Raw genomic sequence first — 19,377 nt, 5'->3', positions numbered from 1 at the left:
TTCCTTCTAGGGTGTGATTAGGTTGATCCGTAAGGGCCAAGGATTCTGTATAAAAGCCCTCAATCTCCATATCCCACTTCTGGTCTGCCCCCTCTGGATACTTTCTGTTGCAGCCTGACACTTGCTAGAGCGGTTGGCGCCTAAAGAGTTTTCATTTCTAAAGCTGGTTTAACAACTATGGTTATCACTTCTACCCCCACCTCCAGTGCCTGGTGTTGTGATGCCTCCATCCTCAATTTTCTGCTCTTAGCCTGGGTTGGTATCCACGTCCTTCCTCTCTGGGATTCCTAGACTGTGCTTCCAGTGACCCAGCCAACAGGAAGTCTCAGGGCGAGGGAGCTCACCGATCCTCAGTCTGTTTGGGCTGTTACCATAAAAATGTGAGAGATGGGGTGGCTTAAACAACAGAAAACTCTTCCTCCCAGTTCAGAAGCCTGGGAATCCGTGAGCAAGGCGCCTGCTCCTTTGGTCTGTGGTGAGAGACTGCTTTCCCGGCGCGCACACCTTCCTGGTGTGACCTCTCGAGGAGGAGGGAGAAAGAATCACTCTTGCATCTCTTCTTCTTTTCATTCGTGAGGGCTCCACCTTCATGACACCTGACAGCGACCTTCTACTTGGACACCCCAAGGTGAAGCCCCTGTAAAGCCGCTCTCCAACTCCTGATCCACAGAAAGTGGAAGACAGAATAAATGCTTGTCGTTTTAAGCTGTTGTCTGGGGATAATTCATTACATAGCAGGAGTGCCCTAACCCAGAGGCCCCTCCCCGCCTCTGTTTTCTTGAACACCCCCTCCCTCATCTCCACACCCATGATGACTGCATCGAGGAGGTAAGGAAGTAGACTATGCGGAGACAACTCTGGGAATATGCAGTATTGTTTGTTTTTTTTTAGACTATTTTTTTTAAGATTTATTTTTATTTATTTATACAAGCACTGGGTACAGTCAGAAGCGCGGGAGGGTGAGAGAATTCACCAGAACCAGAGTGGGGAGCAGAACAGGCAGGCTGAAGTACACTGCTGAGGGGAGCAGCGGGCGGCAGGAGAGGTCTGCGCGCCATGTGGGACCCTCCTCCAGTGGCCGGGGAGCAGCCGGGGATTGAACGGGCGCTGCAGAAGCTGCGGGCAACTTCGCAACCCAGCGCTCAACCGCTGCGCCACCGGGGAGGCCCAATATGCAGTATTGTTAACACGCGATAGAAAAGGTGTGCAAGCTCAGTAGCCGCCCCGGAAATGGGGCTTCAAATAAGCAAGACACTTGGAAAGAACTGAAAACAAATGACAAGCTGCCATTGAAATGTCTTCTAAACCAGCACACCTATGTTGAGTGGACATTTTGAATACACATAAATGACCACATTCTAAAGAGTTTTTGCAAATATATAGATCCCAAAGGAGGATTACACTGAAACAGAGCGCGGGCATCTCTGTGGGTCTGCTAGACTTAAGCAGCCTGTTCAGCCACCATTCTCTGTTACCTGCAGTTCTGCATTCCTGGACAAGGCCAGAACTGTCTGGCCAATCAGCCATAGGATCCTAACCTTACAAGGTGCCTTTCCAATCAATCAGAGCAGAAAGCTTGATCACCCTGGGAAGGGTGTGCATCACCAGATGTGACTGGGAACGCCCTGGGGGCCGAGGACCAATGTATGACATGGAACCCCAGAAGGTGATCAGTGGAATGCCTTGTTGATAAGATTGGAACCATGGCCACGGGTCTGGGGTTTGGTTTTTTTTTTAACATTTATTTATGCATACAAGAACTGGGGTACAGGCCAGAGGTGGGGTGTGTGTAAGAGGATTCACCAGAGACAGAGTGGGGAACAGAACAGGCAGACTGACTGAAACACACTGCTGAGGGGAGCAGCGGGCGAGACAGGAGAGGTCTGCATCACCATGTGGGTCACCTCCCTGGTCAGGGATCGAACTTGTGCTGCAGTGACTGCGGATAGCTTCATAGTGCTAAGACTTAACCTCTTGACCCCTTGCGCCACCAGGGAGGCCCCTCTGGGGTATGGTTTTGATGGTTGTCAAGCAGCTAAGAATTATCTGGTCAGCAGGCTCATGTCCCCCCAAGCCCTACATGACAAAAACACATTCTTTGGTGTCACTCATCTTTTTCTCCTTGTCCTCCTGCCCCACGTATCTGATGCCATGTGATTATTCTATCAATGAGAAGGCCAGGATCTTGTGTGTGCAGCAGCATTCTGCACCTTGCAGCCTGCTCCACGCCTCCTGGTTATCAGTGTGGTGTTGCCCACGCCACATATCTCTACACTTGAAAATACACTTAACACAAGACAACCACTTTGTCATGCCTTAATCCAATTTTGGCCCATACTGGGCTTTCTCATGTCACCATTAGAACCCAGGGTGCAGGAGGTCAGTCTGTCCAAACTTCCTGGTCTCTGTTACCCCTTGGGGATAGCTGGCTGCTCCCTCACTGATGGCCTGTGGGTGAGTAGACAGAGAGTCAGTGTCACCGTGAGGCCCTCTCTGCCCCCGCAGGCTGCCTGGGCTCAATACCTGTCTCCTCAGTTTTAGGGATGTGCCCCTCCCCCCCAGGTTCATCCCCTATATTCATTCAGGATAAGGTCTCATGTACCCCAAAGCCTGAATTCTTAGCTACTAAACACACACACTGAGTTCCCCTTCACCTGAGGACAGGGAACCTGCCTCTGGACCTACAAAGGAGAGGACAAAAGCACCTTAAAGCAATGAAAAGGTTCAGGGTGCACCAGCCCCACGTGGGCCAGTACCCCCCCATACACACAACGAGTGCCACTAAGCCAATTCCTCTGGTGCTCCCAAGAGCTGAGTAAGCAAGTTCTCTGTGAGGTTCACTTTTCAGGGGGCAGAGTAAGCACAAAGAGGTTAAGCCAGTTGTCAGAGGTCACCAGGTGGGCAGCAGAAGAATCTGGCTTTAAATTCAAGAATCTTGATCCCGGGCCCAGGCGCTGCATGCCCCTCACCCCAACTCTCTGCCTGTGTGGGCGGGGGTGAGGAGGGGCTTGGGGGGCCAGAGGAGTCTATCTCCCGCCAGGCCTAGGTCAGCCGCGATGCCCACCCACTCTGGCAGGAAGGCCGCTTCCGGCCTGAAGATCCAGCGGAAGGGGGAGTCGGGCAAAGTGTAATTGGCCAGGTAGACGGTGTGCCCACCCGTCAGGTAGGCCGCCCAGATGCCGAAGGTGCCCACGGTGATGACGCTGTGGTTGCACTGCGTGAGCAGGGCGAAGTCCCTGGCGGGCGAGCCCTGGCGGCCGCTGCCCGCGAGCACTACGTCCCGGAGGGAGCGGTCGATGTTCCGGCGGCACCAGGGCATGTCGTCGCTGGAGACCACGAAGACCGCGGCGCGGTAGCGCGCCCGGAACCAGGCCAGGGCCCGCCGCAGGTAGCCCGGATCCGCCACCACGCCCTTCCACACCCTGGGCATGACCTGCACGTAGTCCCCGCGGCGCACGTGGACCCCCACGAAGGTGCTGGGCCGGCTGCCGTTCACCCGCAGGCCGCGCAGGAACCGCTGCGCCTCCTCCCGCACGTGGTCGTGCAGGGTGAACTCGCGGAGGATCTCATCGTGGAGGTGGTGGTAGAAGGTCCAGGAGCAGGGGTAGCCGGTGAGGCGCACGTAGTCGCCCTGGATGTGGCGGTACTGCTCCTCCATCCAGTCGTTCAGGTGGTAGTTCCGCCAGGGGATGCTGCTGGCCGTGGCGTCGTGCAGGACCGGCAGGCTGATCCTGAAGATGGGCGCCAGCGTGCGGTGCATCTGGGCCGGGATGAAGGCGGGCCGCCCGTTCGTCTTGGCCAGGGCGTACAGCGTGGCATACTGGCCCATCTGGTTCCCCAGGCGCCCTCTGGAATTGATGGTGAACATGCCCTCCTGGGCCAGGTATCTGGGGACCAGGGCCACACGGGCCGGGGAGGCCCAGGGGCTGGGCACCTGAGCCAGGCGCTGGTGGCAGTGGAAGAGAGTGGACATCAGGAAGATGAAGATGAGGAAGCAGACAGAGGACCGGCAGGTGGCCCAGAATCTCAGGCCTGCTGTGGAGAGGAAAAAGGCAAATAAGACAGGAGAAACCCAGTTTCCTCAAGTTTGAGGTAGGGATGATCAGGTGGAACCTTATAGAAGTGCCAACCCTGGATTGCATTTTACCAGCAGGAACAGTCATGCCTGTGGCCCAGCCCTTCAGAATTACCTCATAGGATTACAGAGGTAACTTCTGTAACATTCTTGGGATAGCAGGGTCAAGTGTCTGAATAAATCCTTCTAGGGTATCTATTCCTTCAGCCTTGCCCAGGGAGTGCAGTCTATGAGGGTGGCACAGTGTGAGCGGAGGATGAGAGCTCCAGGTCTGAGGCGGGACAGCCCAGGCTCTGCCTCCTGCTGGCTGGGCAATCCCTGGGCCTCAGCGTCCTCTTCTGTAAAATAGGGTTGACCTTAGCACCAGCCATGGAAAGGGCTAGGTGATAGTCAGTGGCAGTGGTGGACCCCACACAGTCTTTGGTGCTTTTTCTCTGGAATCGGGGCAGGCCTGTGGCTGCCATCCATGGGCAGAAATGACCTGTGTCCTCTGGACCAAGGACAGGCCATTCCAGTGTGCCTCTGAGACATCCTCTCTGCGCTGCCATATGTGCAACTATAGTTTTTTATTTTAAAGAATTTTTTTAAATTTATGCATACAAGAACTGGGGTGCAGGCCAGAGGTGCAGGAGGTAAGAGGATTCACCAGAGACAGAGTGGTGAACAGAACAGGCAGACTGATGAAATACACTGCTGAGGGGAGCAGCGGGGAGACAGGAGAGGTCTGCTGCACCATGTGGGTCACCTCCCTGGCTGGGGATGGAACTCATGCTGCAGCGGCTGGTGGTAGCTTCATAGTGCTGTGACTTAAACCCTGCGCCACCAGGGAGGCCCTAGTTTTTTATCTTTAGGCCTTCCGTGTACCCTTCTTTTTGGAAGGGGCACCCACAACATTTAGAGATGAATTTAAACGTCATACAATTCACTCATGTAACATCTACAAGTGAGTGGTTTTTAGTCTACTTAGCGCTGTGCCACCCTCAATTAATCCTGGGAGATGCTTATCACCCCCACCCCAAAGAAACCCTGCACCCCACCCCTCAGCTGTCCTTCCCCCAACCTTCCCATCCTCCCCACCGCCTCCCTCCAACAGGCCCATTTCTGTCTCCGTGGGTTGGTCTCTGTGTCTGCTTCGCAGAAACGGATTCTGGCCTGGTGCTCTTGGGACTGGCTGGCTGCTTCCACACAGCTCAGTTTCCGGGCTCACCGCCCCGCGGCTCAGCTCAGTCCGCCACTGACCGCTCTGCCTGTCCCACTGACATTCCTTGTGTGGATGCCTCCTTCTGCCCATCAGTTTGTCGGATGGAAGACATTTGGGCCGGCTCTGCTTTCGGGCTGCGGCGAGCGTGGCTGCTGTGAGCAGTGTGCACAGATATCCTTGTGGACCTGTGGGCCCGTGAGTGGAACTGAGGATCTTGGGCACGTCTAGGCTCTGCAGCCCCAGGAACTGCAGGCCCCTGTCCATAGCAGCCACCTCCTTCCCTGCCCACCTACAGCACAGGCAGGGCCTGGCTCATCTGTCTCCTGACAACCGTGCCGAGGTCTGCGTTTGTGGTCACAGTGGGTGCCAGTGGCACCTCAGCCTGGAGCCTACACACCGGAGGCCCACCCAGGTCATCTCCGCGTCTGGCCAGCTCCTCCGGGCTCTCATCAATCTCCCCTTCCTGGTCAGGTGGGGTCAGCCCCTTCGAGGACTGCTTCCCTCTGAGTGTTCCCAGAAGTGGCCTTTTCAGTCTACGCTGGTCTCTGATGCCTCCTGTCCAACCTTCTCCTCTCCTCTGCCCCAGTCTCCACCATCCATCTGTGGGTTTCCTGAGGCCAGTGCAGTGGCGGCAGCTCAGGAGTCCCAAGGCTCATGCAGAAATGCTGCGTGGACCCTACTCTCCCTCATCAGGCCTCCCCTCCAGGTCCCCACTTTCCCCTTCCCTTTAAACATTCGGGTTCTGTGGGCCTTGCCTCAGCTCTCCTCCTCCTCCATCCCAGAGTTCCTCACTTTATTCCTCTGCCCTCTTTGGGCGCCCCTTGAATGCGACATGTTTAACACAGGTCCCCAGGGAGGCCCGCTGGCTCTTGCCACCTGAGGACTTAGTACAACATCTCATTTCCTGTCCAGGAGCACAAGAAAGGTCCTAATGCTTTAGTTTCTGAAGAGCAAATGCAGTCTGCCTCTGAGTCCCGCTTCTCACTGGGCTGGGAACAGTCCTGTGCCCACAGTTTTCATGTCGCCTGCCCAGCCCAGGTCCTGTCTGGGCTGCTGCATGAAGGACTTGGGCTTCAGTGTCTGGCCAGTTCACTCCACCCAGAGGAGCCCCAGGCAGGTCCCAAAGCTGGGGCAGGGCCTGGGCTACAGTGCTAAGTTCCATGTCACCAAGGTTAGACTGACAGTTTGGCCTCTCCCAGAGAAGGAATTTTAAAACCGGTCTATGATGAAGTTGTGATCTTTGAGGTAACCTACCTGCCAGACCCCTGTCCGCCCCTTGTCCCCACCAACCTGCCAGTTGTTACTTTAGCTTCCTTGTTCCTGCTTCCTTCCGCCCTAGAAACACCTTTCATTTCCTGCAGCGTTTGTGGCTCCTTTCTACCTGCTAGAGGGAGGAGAGGCTGCCTGATGCATGATCGACTGAGGAAAAGAGTAAGATCTTGAGCATTTGCTCAGTTGAATTTTGTCTTTTTTGACAGGACCGCCCTGCAGCGCCACCTCCGTGCAGTCCCATGAGGCACGCTCAAAAGGGCCCAGCGCTAGGCTTAATGCTCTGTTCTAGAAAGTCTCAATCCGTTTGAACAGGGCACCCACCGGGCCATTTTGCACTCAGCTGCTCTGTGAATCAAGCTCTGACCCTGCCTCGCTGCGTCCGGGAGCCTCGCAGGCTCCCTCTGCTGGCCCTCCATGGCCTAACCAAGTAAAATGCCAAGAGCTAGATCCAGGCTGACCTTCCTCCCTTTCCTCCCGCCTCAGGCCAGGCTTCCCCTTCCGCTCCACAATTCTTTATGGGCCGTCTTGCTAAAGACAGGAGTCTAACCCAAGCTGAATTTGTAGGCTTGGTTTCTGTTTGTGTGAGCGCCTGGGTGTTTTGCTGCAGAGACAAGGATGCTGCCCAGACTCCACCAGCGGGTGGGGAAGCCGTTTCCTAATATGTGGACTCGTTACCCACAATGCCAAAATATAGACAGAAGGTTCTAAAACACCTCTAGCCAAAAGAGTTCCTTTCAGACATGAGACTGTAGGTCTGTCTTTGCTCATTGAGTTCTCAAGAGAATGTGAGGAAAACAGTCTTTTAGGTTCATAAAACAGACAAGGAACCTAAGGCACAGAGATGTTAAGACACTAGCTTTAGGTCACACAGCAAGGAGAGAGGTGGAGGCTGGGTCTGCACCCAGGCAGTGTGGTTCTGAAATCTGAGCTCTCAATTACTGTCCTGGACTTTTCAAGACTGTCCTGAGGGAGCGCACTCTCCATCCAGTTCCACATGGGGTTGGGCCTGCCCGGCTCCATGGGGCCTCTGTAATTGCTGGGTTGTGGGGGTGGGGATAAAGAATCCCTGGAAGCCTGGAGCTGTGAGTCCTACTCTGCTGAGCTCACCTCAGAGAGGTACCACCCCTCAGAGGTCCTGGCTCTTTTCTAGAGCATTGTGAGGGTGAAGGTGGCCAATATTTGAGGAACACTGTGCCACCCCCCACCCCCACTATCCTCCTGGCAAAAATGAAAGTCTCCTTACAAGAAAAAAAAAATTGGGGGCCTCCCCGGTGGCGCAGCGGTTGAGCGAAGCCCACGGTCTCTGCAGCACCAGTTCGATCCCTGGCTGCTCCCGTGCCACCAGAGGAGGGTCCCACATGGCGTGCAGACCTCTCCTGCCGCCCGCTGCTCCCCTCAGCAGTGTACTTCGGTCCTTCTGCCTGTTCTGCTCCCCGCTCTGGCGAATTCTCTCACCCTCCCGCGCTTCTGACTGTACCCAGTGCCGGTATAAACAAAACAAACAAACAAACAAACAAATAAATAAATAAAAACATGCCTCTATAAAAAAGAAAAAAAATTGGATTTTTTCCCCTCAGCTGCAATATCTCCTACCCCACCATTCCTTGCTCCCCAGGTATCTTTGGGGTGTTAATTGCCCCAGGGAGCTCAGGCTATTAAGAACAGAAGTGAAGAATAGGACCTCCCCTGGTGGCTCAGCAGTTGAGCACTGGGCTGTGAAGCTGCCCGCAGCCTCTGCAGCACCAGTTTGATCCCCCGCCACCCACTGGGTGAGGGTCCCACATGGCGTGCGCAGACCTCTCCTGCCGCCTGCTGCTCCCCTCAGCAGTGTACTTCGGTCCTTCTGCCTGCTCTGCTCCCCGCTCTGGCTCTGGTGAATTCTCTCACCCTCCCGCGCTTCTGACTGTACCCAGTGCTTGTATAAATAAATAAATAAATAAATAAATATTTGAAAAAAAAAAGAAAGAAAGAAGTGAAGAACAACACTCCCCGCTGGGTATCATTAGCTTAAGAATCTTCTAGTCCCAGGAGGGGGGGGGGGATGGTGGGGATGGTGGGGAATACCGCCAGACAGAAACTTCCTTTCTGAATTTTCTCTGGCAATAAAACTAACCCCTGCTCTGGCTGTCCCCTCTGCCTAGGTCGCTCGCCAGGCTCATCCTTATCTCCCCACTCCTGCAGCATCCTGCACCCATGCACTTCCCTATCAGCTTATTTCATCACTTGTGACTTCTTTTGAGGCGATATCCCCTGGTTTTGCCCCACCAGCACGGGGATCCCATATACCCCTCTGATTTGGGGGTGTCTCTCTGCCCCCCAATCCCTTTCTTTTGCTGTTAATTACTCCTCGTGGCTTATTTTCAAAGCCATGTCCCTGTCCTGGTTCTCACCAGGCTGGCCCCCCACCCCAATATGCAAGCAGAAGCCTTGGCTGTGCTCCCCTACACCCGCCCCCAACACACACACCCCCTCAAAGCTCCGGGCAGTGGGTCCCCAAGTGCTTGCCAGGATCGGTCCTTGTCTGAAAATACAAGCACTCAAGGCCACAGCAGCAAACATTGTGCCCCCTCCTCCCGCAGCCCTGGCTTTACTCAGTGAGAAGAGATGGAAAAACATGATTTTTTTGAGTCAAAACTACTGGGGAGCGTGACAGATCTGACAGGGACATTCTTGTGAAAATTTCTTGATTGAGGTATTGTCGGCCATGGGAAACGGGCCATGAGAAGACTAGCTTTGAGCTTCTCCCTAATGGGGATCCCAGCTTTCTCCCTGCAGCCCTGGAACTACGGAGGTCCTAGGAATTCTTGCCACCTCCTTCCTCACCACCTTAGGAAGTGCCCCCAAGCTATAAGCTTCCTGGGGAGGTGGGACCCTTCCAAGAGCAGAGTGTTACAGCGAGGGACTGACCTTGACGCTTGGTTAAGTCACAGTCGATAGAAGGTTCCAGAAGGGTGAAGGGGCAGACTGGGGTCCCACAGCCAGTGGCCAAGTGCCACCTCAGTGTGAGCAGTCCCGACTGCCTGGGCAGGTCAGCCCCTGCCCGATCAGCAGCTGCTGGTGGGGGAGCTCGGAGCTGGGAGTGGGTGGGGCAGTGGTGTGAGTGCGAGCATGAGCCGAGTGGGATCCCAGACCCAGAAGCCCATCCGGCCCTTGTCCAGTCCTACCTGCCTTCATCCTCCTGGGCCAGGCTGCTTGGGGCTGTCTGGCTGCGGGCCCCCCGGGGGCTCCGGCTCTCAAGTCCCACCCGGTTGGGGGTAGTGTGACTGGCAGGGGTCCCTGCAGAGAGAGCAGGCTGCTGTTGGTGAGGGGATTGGGGGTGGGGGGCGCCCTGGTGGTGTTGGATTCTTCAGGCTCTGCTCGGAGCTCCCGCCCAGAACCCCCACGAGCCTGGGGCCTGAGAGCAGCCACTCGCCACGCACGCCCCAGAGCCCACACTGCCGCTGGCTCCTGCGGGAGGGCAGGACTTGCTTCCACTCGAGGAACTGATTCCAGAGGACGCTCTCTTCTTGGGCACAGGTTTGGCCCAGTTTAGGGGTGAATGGTGGGTGGGGTGCATGCCCAAAAGCTGGGGAAAGGAGCCTGGTTCCCATGTGGACCCCCATGCTACCCAGGCACCGGGCCTCACTGCGGGTTTGGTGGGAGCACAGGCAGTTCTGCTTCTTAAAGGGGGCTTGGAGTAGAGGGGCTCCAGTCCCCAGAAGGGCGGAGGCTGGGGACACGTCTCCGGGTTCCCCAGTGGCAAGGGCCGACTTCTGGGTTCCCCAGGAAGGCTGGGAGACTCGGTCGAGTCAGCCAAGGTATTAAGGGCCAGAAAGTGGTGCCCCAAGGAGTCACTTAGGCTGGAAGGGAGGAGTGGGGATGGGGGCCGCTCACTAACCAGGGTGGTGCTGAGGGCGCCTGGAAATGCCCGCCACGGGAGCGCAAAATGGCGCCCTGGGCTCCTGGGGAGGGGCGAGGGCTATGCCCTTCCTCTGGATCAGGAGGAGGCGGTCTCTGCACAGGGCAACTGCAGTGGGGACACCGGGGTCTGAGTGGTCAGACTAGGGGAGTATGGGGCCCCACCTTGCACCCCCAGGTGCCTCATGCACTCCCAGTTCCCGGTGGGGCTGCGTTCCAGCTTCAGAGCCAGGGGCCTGGGCACCGGGGACCAGAATGACGTGAGGCTCCCAGGCCTGAATGAGCTCCTTCTCAGGGCTGAGGCCCAAGGGGAGGGCCATTTCAGTGGCAGTCCTTCCTGGCTCCTGCCACCCCGGGTTCCGGTCTTCTGGCCCCCGTACGTCTGGGCTCCTGGCTCTCCCTGTCCTGCCTGCTTCGCTCCTCTCTCAACAGCTGCCACCCCCAGTATCTGTTCTTCTGTCTTCTCTGGGGACCTGTGAATGGGTACATAAAGTGGGGGCTCTGATCCCTAGGGAGAAGCCTAGAGTGGCAGGCAGGGGACTGAATTACGAGAAATCTAAGCACACAGCCCACAGGGACCCTGTACCCAGCACCCGCTGCCCAGGCCCACAGGGACTCTGTACCCACTCCCCAGCCGTCCTCAGGCTCCCAGCACCCCCAAATCCCTATCTGGTCCCTTAGCATGGCTCTCCGGGCTTTGTACCCGGGTGGGAAAGGGTTAAAGGCGGGTGGGGTTGGGGGTGGGTGGCAGGGAGGCTGGCTGTTTGGTGATAATCCCCTCCGTGCCCTGGGTGTGGAGAACAAGGTTAGGCCCCCACGTGGGAAAGGGCCTCGCTCTGATCCGGGTGGGCCGGGGCCTGGCCTCCAGCTTCTGATCCGCCGCCGGGCAACCCACTTAGCCCTTCCCCTCTGCCCCCCCACCCCCGCCCCACTCCCAGCCTGCCAGGCCCTGCTTTCTGCGTCTGTTCTCTTTCTGCTCCCCAGGGCGTCTCTGCGCCCACCTGCCTGATAGTCTGGACCCCATCCCCCCAAAGCCTGTGGACGCTGGGTGTGCTGCCTCTATTTGTCTCAGCCTCCCAGCCTCCCTGGCCACCCCTCTGGCATCATGGTTCCTTCCCTTGCCTGGCCCTGGCCCTGGCCCTGCTTGTGCTGCTTCTTCTCCCTTTGTCTGTCTTTGCTGTCTGGACTTTGGCCCTTTTTCTATTTCTTTGCGGCCGGTCTTCATCTGTCTCTACCTCCCCCTCCAGGGCCCAGGCCCGCTCTCTGCCCCCCCCCCTTGTGTCCTCTCTAGGCTTCCCCAACTGTCCCCCAGGTCTCCCCAGGGCCCCCTGCCCCTCGACACTGAAGGAGAGCTCTGGGGTGTTAAGCTGCGGATTAGTTCAGGCAAAATTCTCAATTTTGCTTGCGTTCTTTCCCCTCTGGGTTATGTAAACAGTAATTCTCCCCAGATGGAACTATTTTCCTCGCTTAGAAGCAGCCGGGGAGGGGGCCTGGCAGGGCTGGGGTGGAACAGGGTTCCTCAAGGAGCCTCGGAGAGGGGTGGAGCCTCCGCATGCAGCCCGACCCCAGCCACTGCTCTCCTCTGCAGGTATACTGGCCTCTGTTGGGACCATGCCCGTGACCTTTGCTCTCTTGCTCCTCCTGAGCCAGGCCACCGCTGACCCCTGTTACCATCCAGGGGGCCGCCCCCGCTTCTGCCTCCCACCAGTGACCCAGCTGGCAGGCCTGGTGGCCTCCTGTCCCCAGGCTTGCACTCTCTCCCTGGGGACAGACCCTGGTCTCCGGCCCACCTGCAATGGCAGCCTGACCCTGGCTCTGGGTGACCCCTTCCTCGTGACATCCGTCAGTCTGCGCTTCTGTACCCCAGGACCCCCAGCCCTTATCCTCTCTGCTGCCTGGGCCACCAGAGGTCCCTGGAGATCACTGTGGCGCAGACCCGCCTGGCCTGGGGCCTTGGGGGGCCCTGAGCGGGTGACCTTCCGAGTCCCTCCAGGCCCTAAGGCCAGCGTGGTGGCCAGTCACCTCCGTGTGGAGTTTGGGGGCCCAGCAGGGCTGGCGGCAGCTGGAGTGAGAGGCCGCTGCCAGTGCCATGGTCACGCAGCTCGCTGTGCTGCCCGCGCCCAGCCCCCCCGCTGCCGCTGCCGTCACCACACCACAGGCCCCGGGTGCGAGAGCTGCCGCCCTTCCCATCGCGACTGGCCCTGGCGGCCCGCCACGCCCCGGCACCCTCACCCTTGTCTGCGTGAGTCCTGGGCCCCGCTCAATGCCTCTCCCCACAATGGTGCTCCAGACCAGAGCTTTCCCATCTTCCAGCAGCCCCTTGTCGGGTCAGTCCTGCCTCTGCTCCCACCTCCAGCAGCAGCCCTTGGTGTAGGGGCCTACTGAGTCACCAGGTCCTAGAGGCAACTTTACTGCATGGACAGATAAGCGTGCATGCGTGCGTGTACACACACACACACACACACACTCACACACTCTGTTCCTCTCTCTCTCTCTCTCTCTCTCACACACACACACACTCTCTGTTCTTCTCTCTCCTCCCACACCCCTCCTCCTCCTCTACTTCCTGCAATGTCACAGTCACTAACTTGTACCCCAGCCCACTGCCTCCCCACTCTGTCCTCATTCCCATGGAGTCTTCTCTGGAGGCCACCATCCTCCTGGGGCCCCTGCTCCACCACCATGGGGCCTCTCGGTTTGGTGGCCCATTCCCACAGCCAGATTGGATGCCCTGTAGGGAGGAGGGGAGACTCACGTGGCCTGCGGGTTGGGTGGGGTTCATCCTGGAGCTGGACAGGGTGTGGGGGTGGGGATCGCCGTCCCTCAGGGACCAGCACACGCCCTCTGCACCTGGGTAAGACGCCAGCAGAGTTGTGATGGGGAAGGGTCTGGGCAGATGGGGGAAGCTGTGGGCTTTGCAGACCTGGCAGTCTGAAGCCTTCCCCCAACCTGGTTTCCAGAGGGGAAGTGGTTCTTCTTGGTCAGAAAGAATCCCAAGTGTGACTCTCCCCACAAATCTCAAGCTGAGTAGCACTGCCACCTTGGACGGACACCATCAACACCCTGGAGGAAACAGTCCTCACTGCAGGAGAAAACTGCAGCTCAGAGAGGGGGTTATTTTCTGCTGACTCAGTCCCAGGCCTCCCCACGATCCTCTGGGCTCTCAAGACCTCCCATTCTGGGCCTCTCAAACTTCTTGAGCCAAAAGTCTCCTCAAATCTCTCCAAAGAATGAACCCCCTAAGCACATCTCTCTCTGGACACTGGCTAGACAGACAGATCCCTGGGCCCAGCAGAAGCCTGCGGGTGAGCCAGAATCTGTGATGTTCTCAGATGTTCTAGGTGGTTCTAGTAGGTGGGAAGGCTTGAGAGCAGCCTGCTTAGAAAACCTGATCAGTGTTCTCCAGGAAAATGTGCTCACTATCTAATCCTCATTCGAGAACCATGAGAAACATTGCTGAGTGCAGCTTGCAGTCAGGAGGCCTCCCTCCCATCTGGCCCCTGCCCACCCTTAGCTGTATTACCTTGGGCAGGTGACTTCACCTCTCTGCGTCTCACTGTTTGTGTCTGTAAAATGGGGGTGTGGGTAGCCCATTTCACACAGTGCAGGGATGGCGAACCACTTCAAGGTCCCTGGCCTGGCCAGCGGAAGCTCTAAGCCAGCAGGCACATGGTGTGTCAGGCCCTGGGTCACTTTCTATTCAGTTTCATTTAAACCTCATGAAGAGACTGTTATAAATGTCACTTGCAACAAAGGAAATGAGCTAAGGAAAGAAGGTACTTGCCCCAGGAACACAGACAAGACGTGCACTCAGGGTTCTGACCACACCCCAGACCCCCTCTGCTTAAGCAACCCCCCGTCTCACATTCACTCAGGAGGCTCATCATTCCCCAGGGCTGACCCCACTTCAGGGCTGTGCACCCATGTTAAAGTTGAGGATGAAGAGGTTTTGGGACCCAGGCTGACCCAGGGCCCCCACAGCCTCTCACACTGTACCCCACTTCACTTCCTTTCCTGAGAGAGTGGGGAGAAAGCTGGGACCCTGGGAAGGGAAAGCCCAGGCCTGATGTGACCCCACTCCATTTTGCTCCCAGCCTGCTCCTGCAACCAGCATGCCCGCCGCTGCAGGTTCAACTCTGAGCTGTTTAGGCTGTCTGGGGGCCGGAGTGGGGGCATTTGTGAGAGGTGCCGGCACCACACAGCTGGGCGGCACTGCCACTACTGCCAGCCAGGCTTCTGGAGGGATCCTAGTCAGCCCATCACCAGCCCCAAGGCTTGCAGGGGTGAGTGCAACCTGAAGGCTGATTTAGGGAACAGGAGGCAGGACCAGAGACTGGGGTTTGGGGGAGGAAGGGGTGGAGCTTGGACTTCTGGCCTGAGGGAGGAGGGGCTGGGGGCCTAGACTGGGGTGGGGGACCCTGAGGGAGAAGGGGCTGGGGAATTGGGTGGGAGTACCTGAGGTCCAGCCACCCACATTCCCAGCTCCTCTCCTCACATAGCCTGCCAGTGCCACCCTATAGGGGCAATAGGAGGCACCTGCAATCAGACCAGCGGACAATGCTCCTGTAAGTTGGGGGTCACCGGCCTAACCTGCAACCGCTGTGGTCCTGGCTACGAGCAGAGCCGCTCCCCCAGGATGCCCTGCCAGAGTGAGTCCTGAGGGTCACAAGTCCTAAGGGGGCAGGAAGGAGGCATGCCAGGCCTGCGGGGGTTGGGGGGGGGCTGTAGGTTGAGTGCTTGGTCCCTGAGACATGGCAGCATGAGGCTGGAGCCAAATTCTGGTTGGTTCAGTACCACCCTTCCCAGGTGGGACTGAAATTCCGGACTCCTCAGTCTTGGGGAGAAAGAGGCTAGGGGCCTGGACTCTTGGGTCCGAGAGAGGAGGCTTGGCCTGGACGCCTCTTCTAGGTCTGAGATAAGCAGCAGCCAGGGACCGGACTCCATATCTGGGAGAGGAGCGGGACAGTGTTTGCCTTAAGAGACTAGACACTTGGGGTTCAGATGCCTGGATACCCTGGGGGAGGGGTGGGTGTGTGGGGTGGGGGGTGAGGTTCAGTTTCTCCTTTGGTCTCTCACAGGAATTCCAGAGGCAACCACCACCCTTGCCACAACCCCTGGTGCTTACAGCACTGGTAAGTCAGGGCTAGCTGGAGACCCCTGCTAGCAAAGGAGAGGGAAGGTGGGGTGACTGGGGTCCCAGGTAGGGGACACCAATGGAAATGGCCCGTTGAGCTCAGTGATGGCAGTTTGGGCCTCCCAGCTGATTTAGGGGATGGGCAGGGGCAGGGCTCTGCGGCCCAGGGCTCAGGAGCCCGCCACAGACAGCCTGACCCTCTCCAGACCCTCAGTGTCACAACTACTGCAATATCTCGGACACCAGGATACACATGAGCCTCCGGAGGTACTGCCAGCAGGACTATGGTGAGTGAAGGGAGAAAGGGCTGCACTCTAGATGACTCTGGCCTTCAGTTTTCTCATTTTACATGGGAAAAGATTTTGGACTCTGAAGGGCCCTTCCCAATCTGGAATCTAATGGGACAGAAGACAAATGGGGAGCAGGGGCTTTGGGGAGGGGTGTTCATTACCTTCCTATATCTCCTGTTTCCTCATGTTCTTGCAGTTTCACTCTCTTGTGCTTTTGTGACGGAGGGAGGTAACCTCCTGGGGGTGGGAGAAAGGGGAACGGGAGAATGAAATGGGCCCTGCCCTCTCCTGCCCCTCTTGGACACTTTTATTCCACCTTCAGGGTCCCAGATATCTGAAACTTAGCCCCACTCCCACAGAGCCTCCCTAATTCCTCAGCCCACACCAGTGCCATGATCCCCAGACCTGTGAGCTCAGATATCTCAGCTCTCTCTGGAGGTCAGCCCAACCCATGAAGTCAAACCAAGCCGCTACTCCCCTCGATGGTACAGGATCCCGTGACCGCTCCTCCCTGTGGAGCATCATGTGGCGACTAGTGTCCTAGGCCTTGCATTGTGGAGCCTTCTCCCCACACCTCCCACTGAGGTCTGCTCCATAAACCCAGCTTGCTAGCCAGAGTCCTGCCCCCAACACATCTTACCTCACTTCCCTCAGTGGTACATTTTTCTGAATCACTATTAGTAGGACCTCAAATCTTGGGTTCTAGGGACTGGATGCCTTCTGGTCTCCCCCAATCTATCCCCAAATCCTACCTCCACAGCACCCCTCTTTTCTAAGGGCTCTGTTCCTAACATGTTCTGACCCTGCCATATTAAAGACCCCTGGGTCAGCATGTTCTGCTTTCCACACACCTGCTCCCCATGGGTCCCCCTAGTCACTCCCACTTTAATTAAGTCCTGCTTCCATCAATTCTATTTATGATGACCCCCCCCCCCATGGCTCCTTTTTGCACCACCTGACAGATCTTAGGCTCCTGGGCCCCTCCTCTGGAGGAGACTCCCATTGCTCCCCTGTCCCAATCACAAGTCCCCACTTCACTCTCACAATCCCACCGTCCTTCCCTTGACAATGTCTCCTCCAGCAGGCCCGTCCATCTGCACACCCTCAGAGGCCAGACTCTCAGCCTCTCACCCCCAAAGGTGCAAGGTCTGTCTCTTTACTGACACCAACCCGGAAGGCCACCCTCAGGTCCCCGGCCCTTCCCCGACAGGACTGACACCACCAGGATCCCCACCGCCCAGTCCTGACATTTCCCTCCTGCAGTTCTCCGCGCCCAGGTGCTGGCATCCGAGGTGGCAGGCCCTGCGTGGTGGCGGCTGGCCTTGCGCGTAATGGCCGTGTACAAGCAGCGGGCGTGGCCCGTCCGCCGTGGCAGCCAGGACGTCTGGGTGCCAGGCGCCGACTTGGCCTGTGGCTGCTTGCGCCTGCGGCCCGGCGCCGACTACCTACTCTTGGGCAGCTCGGCCGGCGGTCCTGACCCCAGGCGCCTAGTCCTTGACCGCCATGGCCTGGCGCTACCCTGGAGGCCGAGCTGGGCCCAGCCGCTGCGGCGGTGGCAGCGGGAGGCGCACGCTGGAGGCTGCCGCGTGACACCAAGCCCGGAGCTGGAGCCGAAGCACCAAGGCCGCAGCTCGGCGGCCTCCAATGCCAGTCAAAGCACTTGGACGGGACCGTGAGCGCAGCCTGCTCACTCGATGGCGCGTCCGGGAGAGCCAGTGAGAGGGCGCAGAGCCCCGACGTCACGCTCATGCGCCAACATCCTGCCTCACCAGGGATAGTTAGCCAAAGGCCGCACACCTCAAGCAGGACCTTTGGTTCCTGACTAGGACAATTGGCCCGTTGAGCCATGTAGCTTTTTCCCCTCAATAAAGTCTTAAATCTTGAGGAATTTTGTCCACAGAGCCCTGGTTTGTGCTGACTGAGTCTCTGAGAGGCAAACGGAGGCCTTGAGTCCATCGCAGAGTCCAAGTATGGCAGTGCTCCCTGACAAATGGCCAGTCCAATGAAAGCGCAGATTCGTGTTGCCCGACGATCGGTCAAAAGCCTGAGGCATCAGGTGGCTAGAAAAAGCGGGGAATATACCAAAAGGAAGGATAGCACTACCAGGCTTCCAGAAAGTTCCAGATTTTGGACCGTTTGGTTCCTACTGAGGCTCAGGGTGGTCTCTGAGAAAAGAATAAAGATTCTTTTTTTAAAAAAAACCTTTATTTATTTTTATACAAGAATTGGGGTACAGGCCAGAGATGCAGGGACGGGGGGGGGGGGGGGTTTGAGAGGATTCACCAGAGACAGAGCCGGGAACAGAACAGGCAGATAGACCGAAGTACACGGCTGAGGGGAGCAGCGGGCGAGACAGGAGGGGTCTGTCCCGCCATGTGGGTTTCTCCCTGGCAAGCCGGGAATCGAACTCGTGCTGCAGTGGCTGCGGATTGCTTCATAGGTTGTGTCTTAACCCCTGCGCCACCAAGGAGGCCCAAGAATAAAGATTCTTGAAGTAAATTTGAGAGTTATAACTGGCATTCACCTGGTTTTGAAGCATAGCCTTAACACTTTCCTGAGAGAATAGCCAATTTGGAGATACAGAGTGGAATGACAGCATTTGATGCAGAGCAGAACTCTATTCCCACTCAATAGTTGGTTAGCAACAGGCCAGAGGTGTGGGGCTAAAAAGGCAGGAAGCTGTAATAAGTGCTATGAAATGGAAGATTGGGGAGGCCTTGCACCTTTCTTGTTTCCCTGACCTCTGCTTCCTGTACTTATAATCAACAACACAGTTTTAAATTTGGGTGACCTTGGTAGAATCATTGAGAGAGTACTTTGAGGGAGTCTCAAAGGAAGGGATATGAGTTAAGGTCCATTTGGGTGGACAGAAAAATGGGCCTCAATGGGGAGTCAGAGCCTCATTGGGTACTGGGAAGAGAGATCTGTGCCCTGCAGGAAATAAGTGTTCTGGGTAAACTCCTGATAGGACTGAAAAAGGCAGTAAATAGCCTTTAGGCGGTGGCTGACTCCCAAGCTACCAATAACATCTTATATCTAGAGAAGCTTGCCTTTGGTGTCAGTTGGGTGGAGGCAACTCTGAAGCAGGACTTAGGAGTCTTCAAGGGATTTTATGAGAAGTGTTCTCTAGTCCATCAAAACTCTATTCCTTTGCTCTTTCCATCCTTTCTGGAAGCTAGTTCAATTAGGCATCGACTCCATCACTCTGCCCTCACATCCAGTCCAACAGCAAACTGTGTACTGTTAAATATGTTCATAATTCTACCATTTTTACCATCTCCATTACTACCACCTTGGTCCAAGCCATCACCACTATTTGCCTCTTTTATTGCAGTAGTCTGCACACCACTCTCCCTGCTACCCCCTTACAGTCTTCTTTGGAGACAGGATAAGGGCTTTAAAACCTAAGCCAGAGGGCCTCCCCGGTGGCGCAGCGGTAGAGCGCTGGGTTGCGAAGCTGCGCGCGGCCTCTGCGGCGCCGGTTCGATCCCCGGCTGCTCCCCGGCCA

General features: G+C 56.9%; 2 protein-coding genes across 2 annotated transcripts; one reads left to right on the top strand and one right to left on the bottom strand.

The window, feature by feature from the left end:
- Positions 1-2,965: 2,965 nt before the first annotated feature.
- On the bottom strand, positions 2,966-11,469 carry LOC311186085 (galactoside 2-alpha-L-fucosyltransferase SEC1-like; the record flags this gene model as incomplete). The annotated part of the gene is made up of 5 exons (XM_084256973.1): positions 2,966-4,035; positions 5,462-5,565; positions 9,713-9,824; positions 10,611-10,681; positions 11,447-11,469. The coding sequence occupies 5 exons, from the start codon at positions 11,467-11,469 to the stop codon at positions 2,966-2,968; spliced, it is 1,380 nt and encodes a 459-aa protein (XP_084113099.1).
- A 587-nt stretch (positions 11,470-12,056) lies between these two features.
- Positions 12,057-17,545, top strand: NTN5 (netrin 5; the record flags this gene model as incomplete). The annotated part of the gene is made up of 6 exons (XM_084256972.1): positions 12,057-12,687; positions 14,540-14,728; positions 14,945-15,094; positions 15,524-15,577; positions 15,786-15,866; positions 17,133-17,545. 6 exons carry the CDS (start codon positions 12,057-12,059, stop codon positions 17,543-17,545), a joined length of 1,518 nt encoding a protein of 505 aa, XP_084113098.1.
- Between the last annotated feature and the right edge of the window lie 1,832 nt (positions 17,546-19,377).

This window comes from Talpa europaea (genome assembly GCF_964194135.1).
Source record: "Talpa europaea genome assembly, chromosome: 16".
Lineage (NCBI taxonomy): Eukaryota > Metazoa > Chordata > Mammalia > Eulipotyphla > Talpidae > Talpa > Talpa europaea.
Note: the sequence above shows the minus strand (reverse complement) of the source record. Positions and strands in the feature narration are given on the sequence as shown.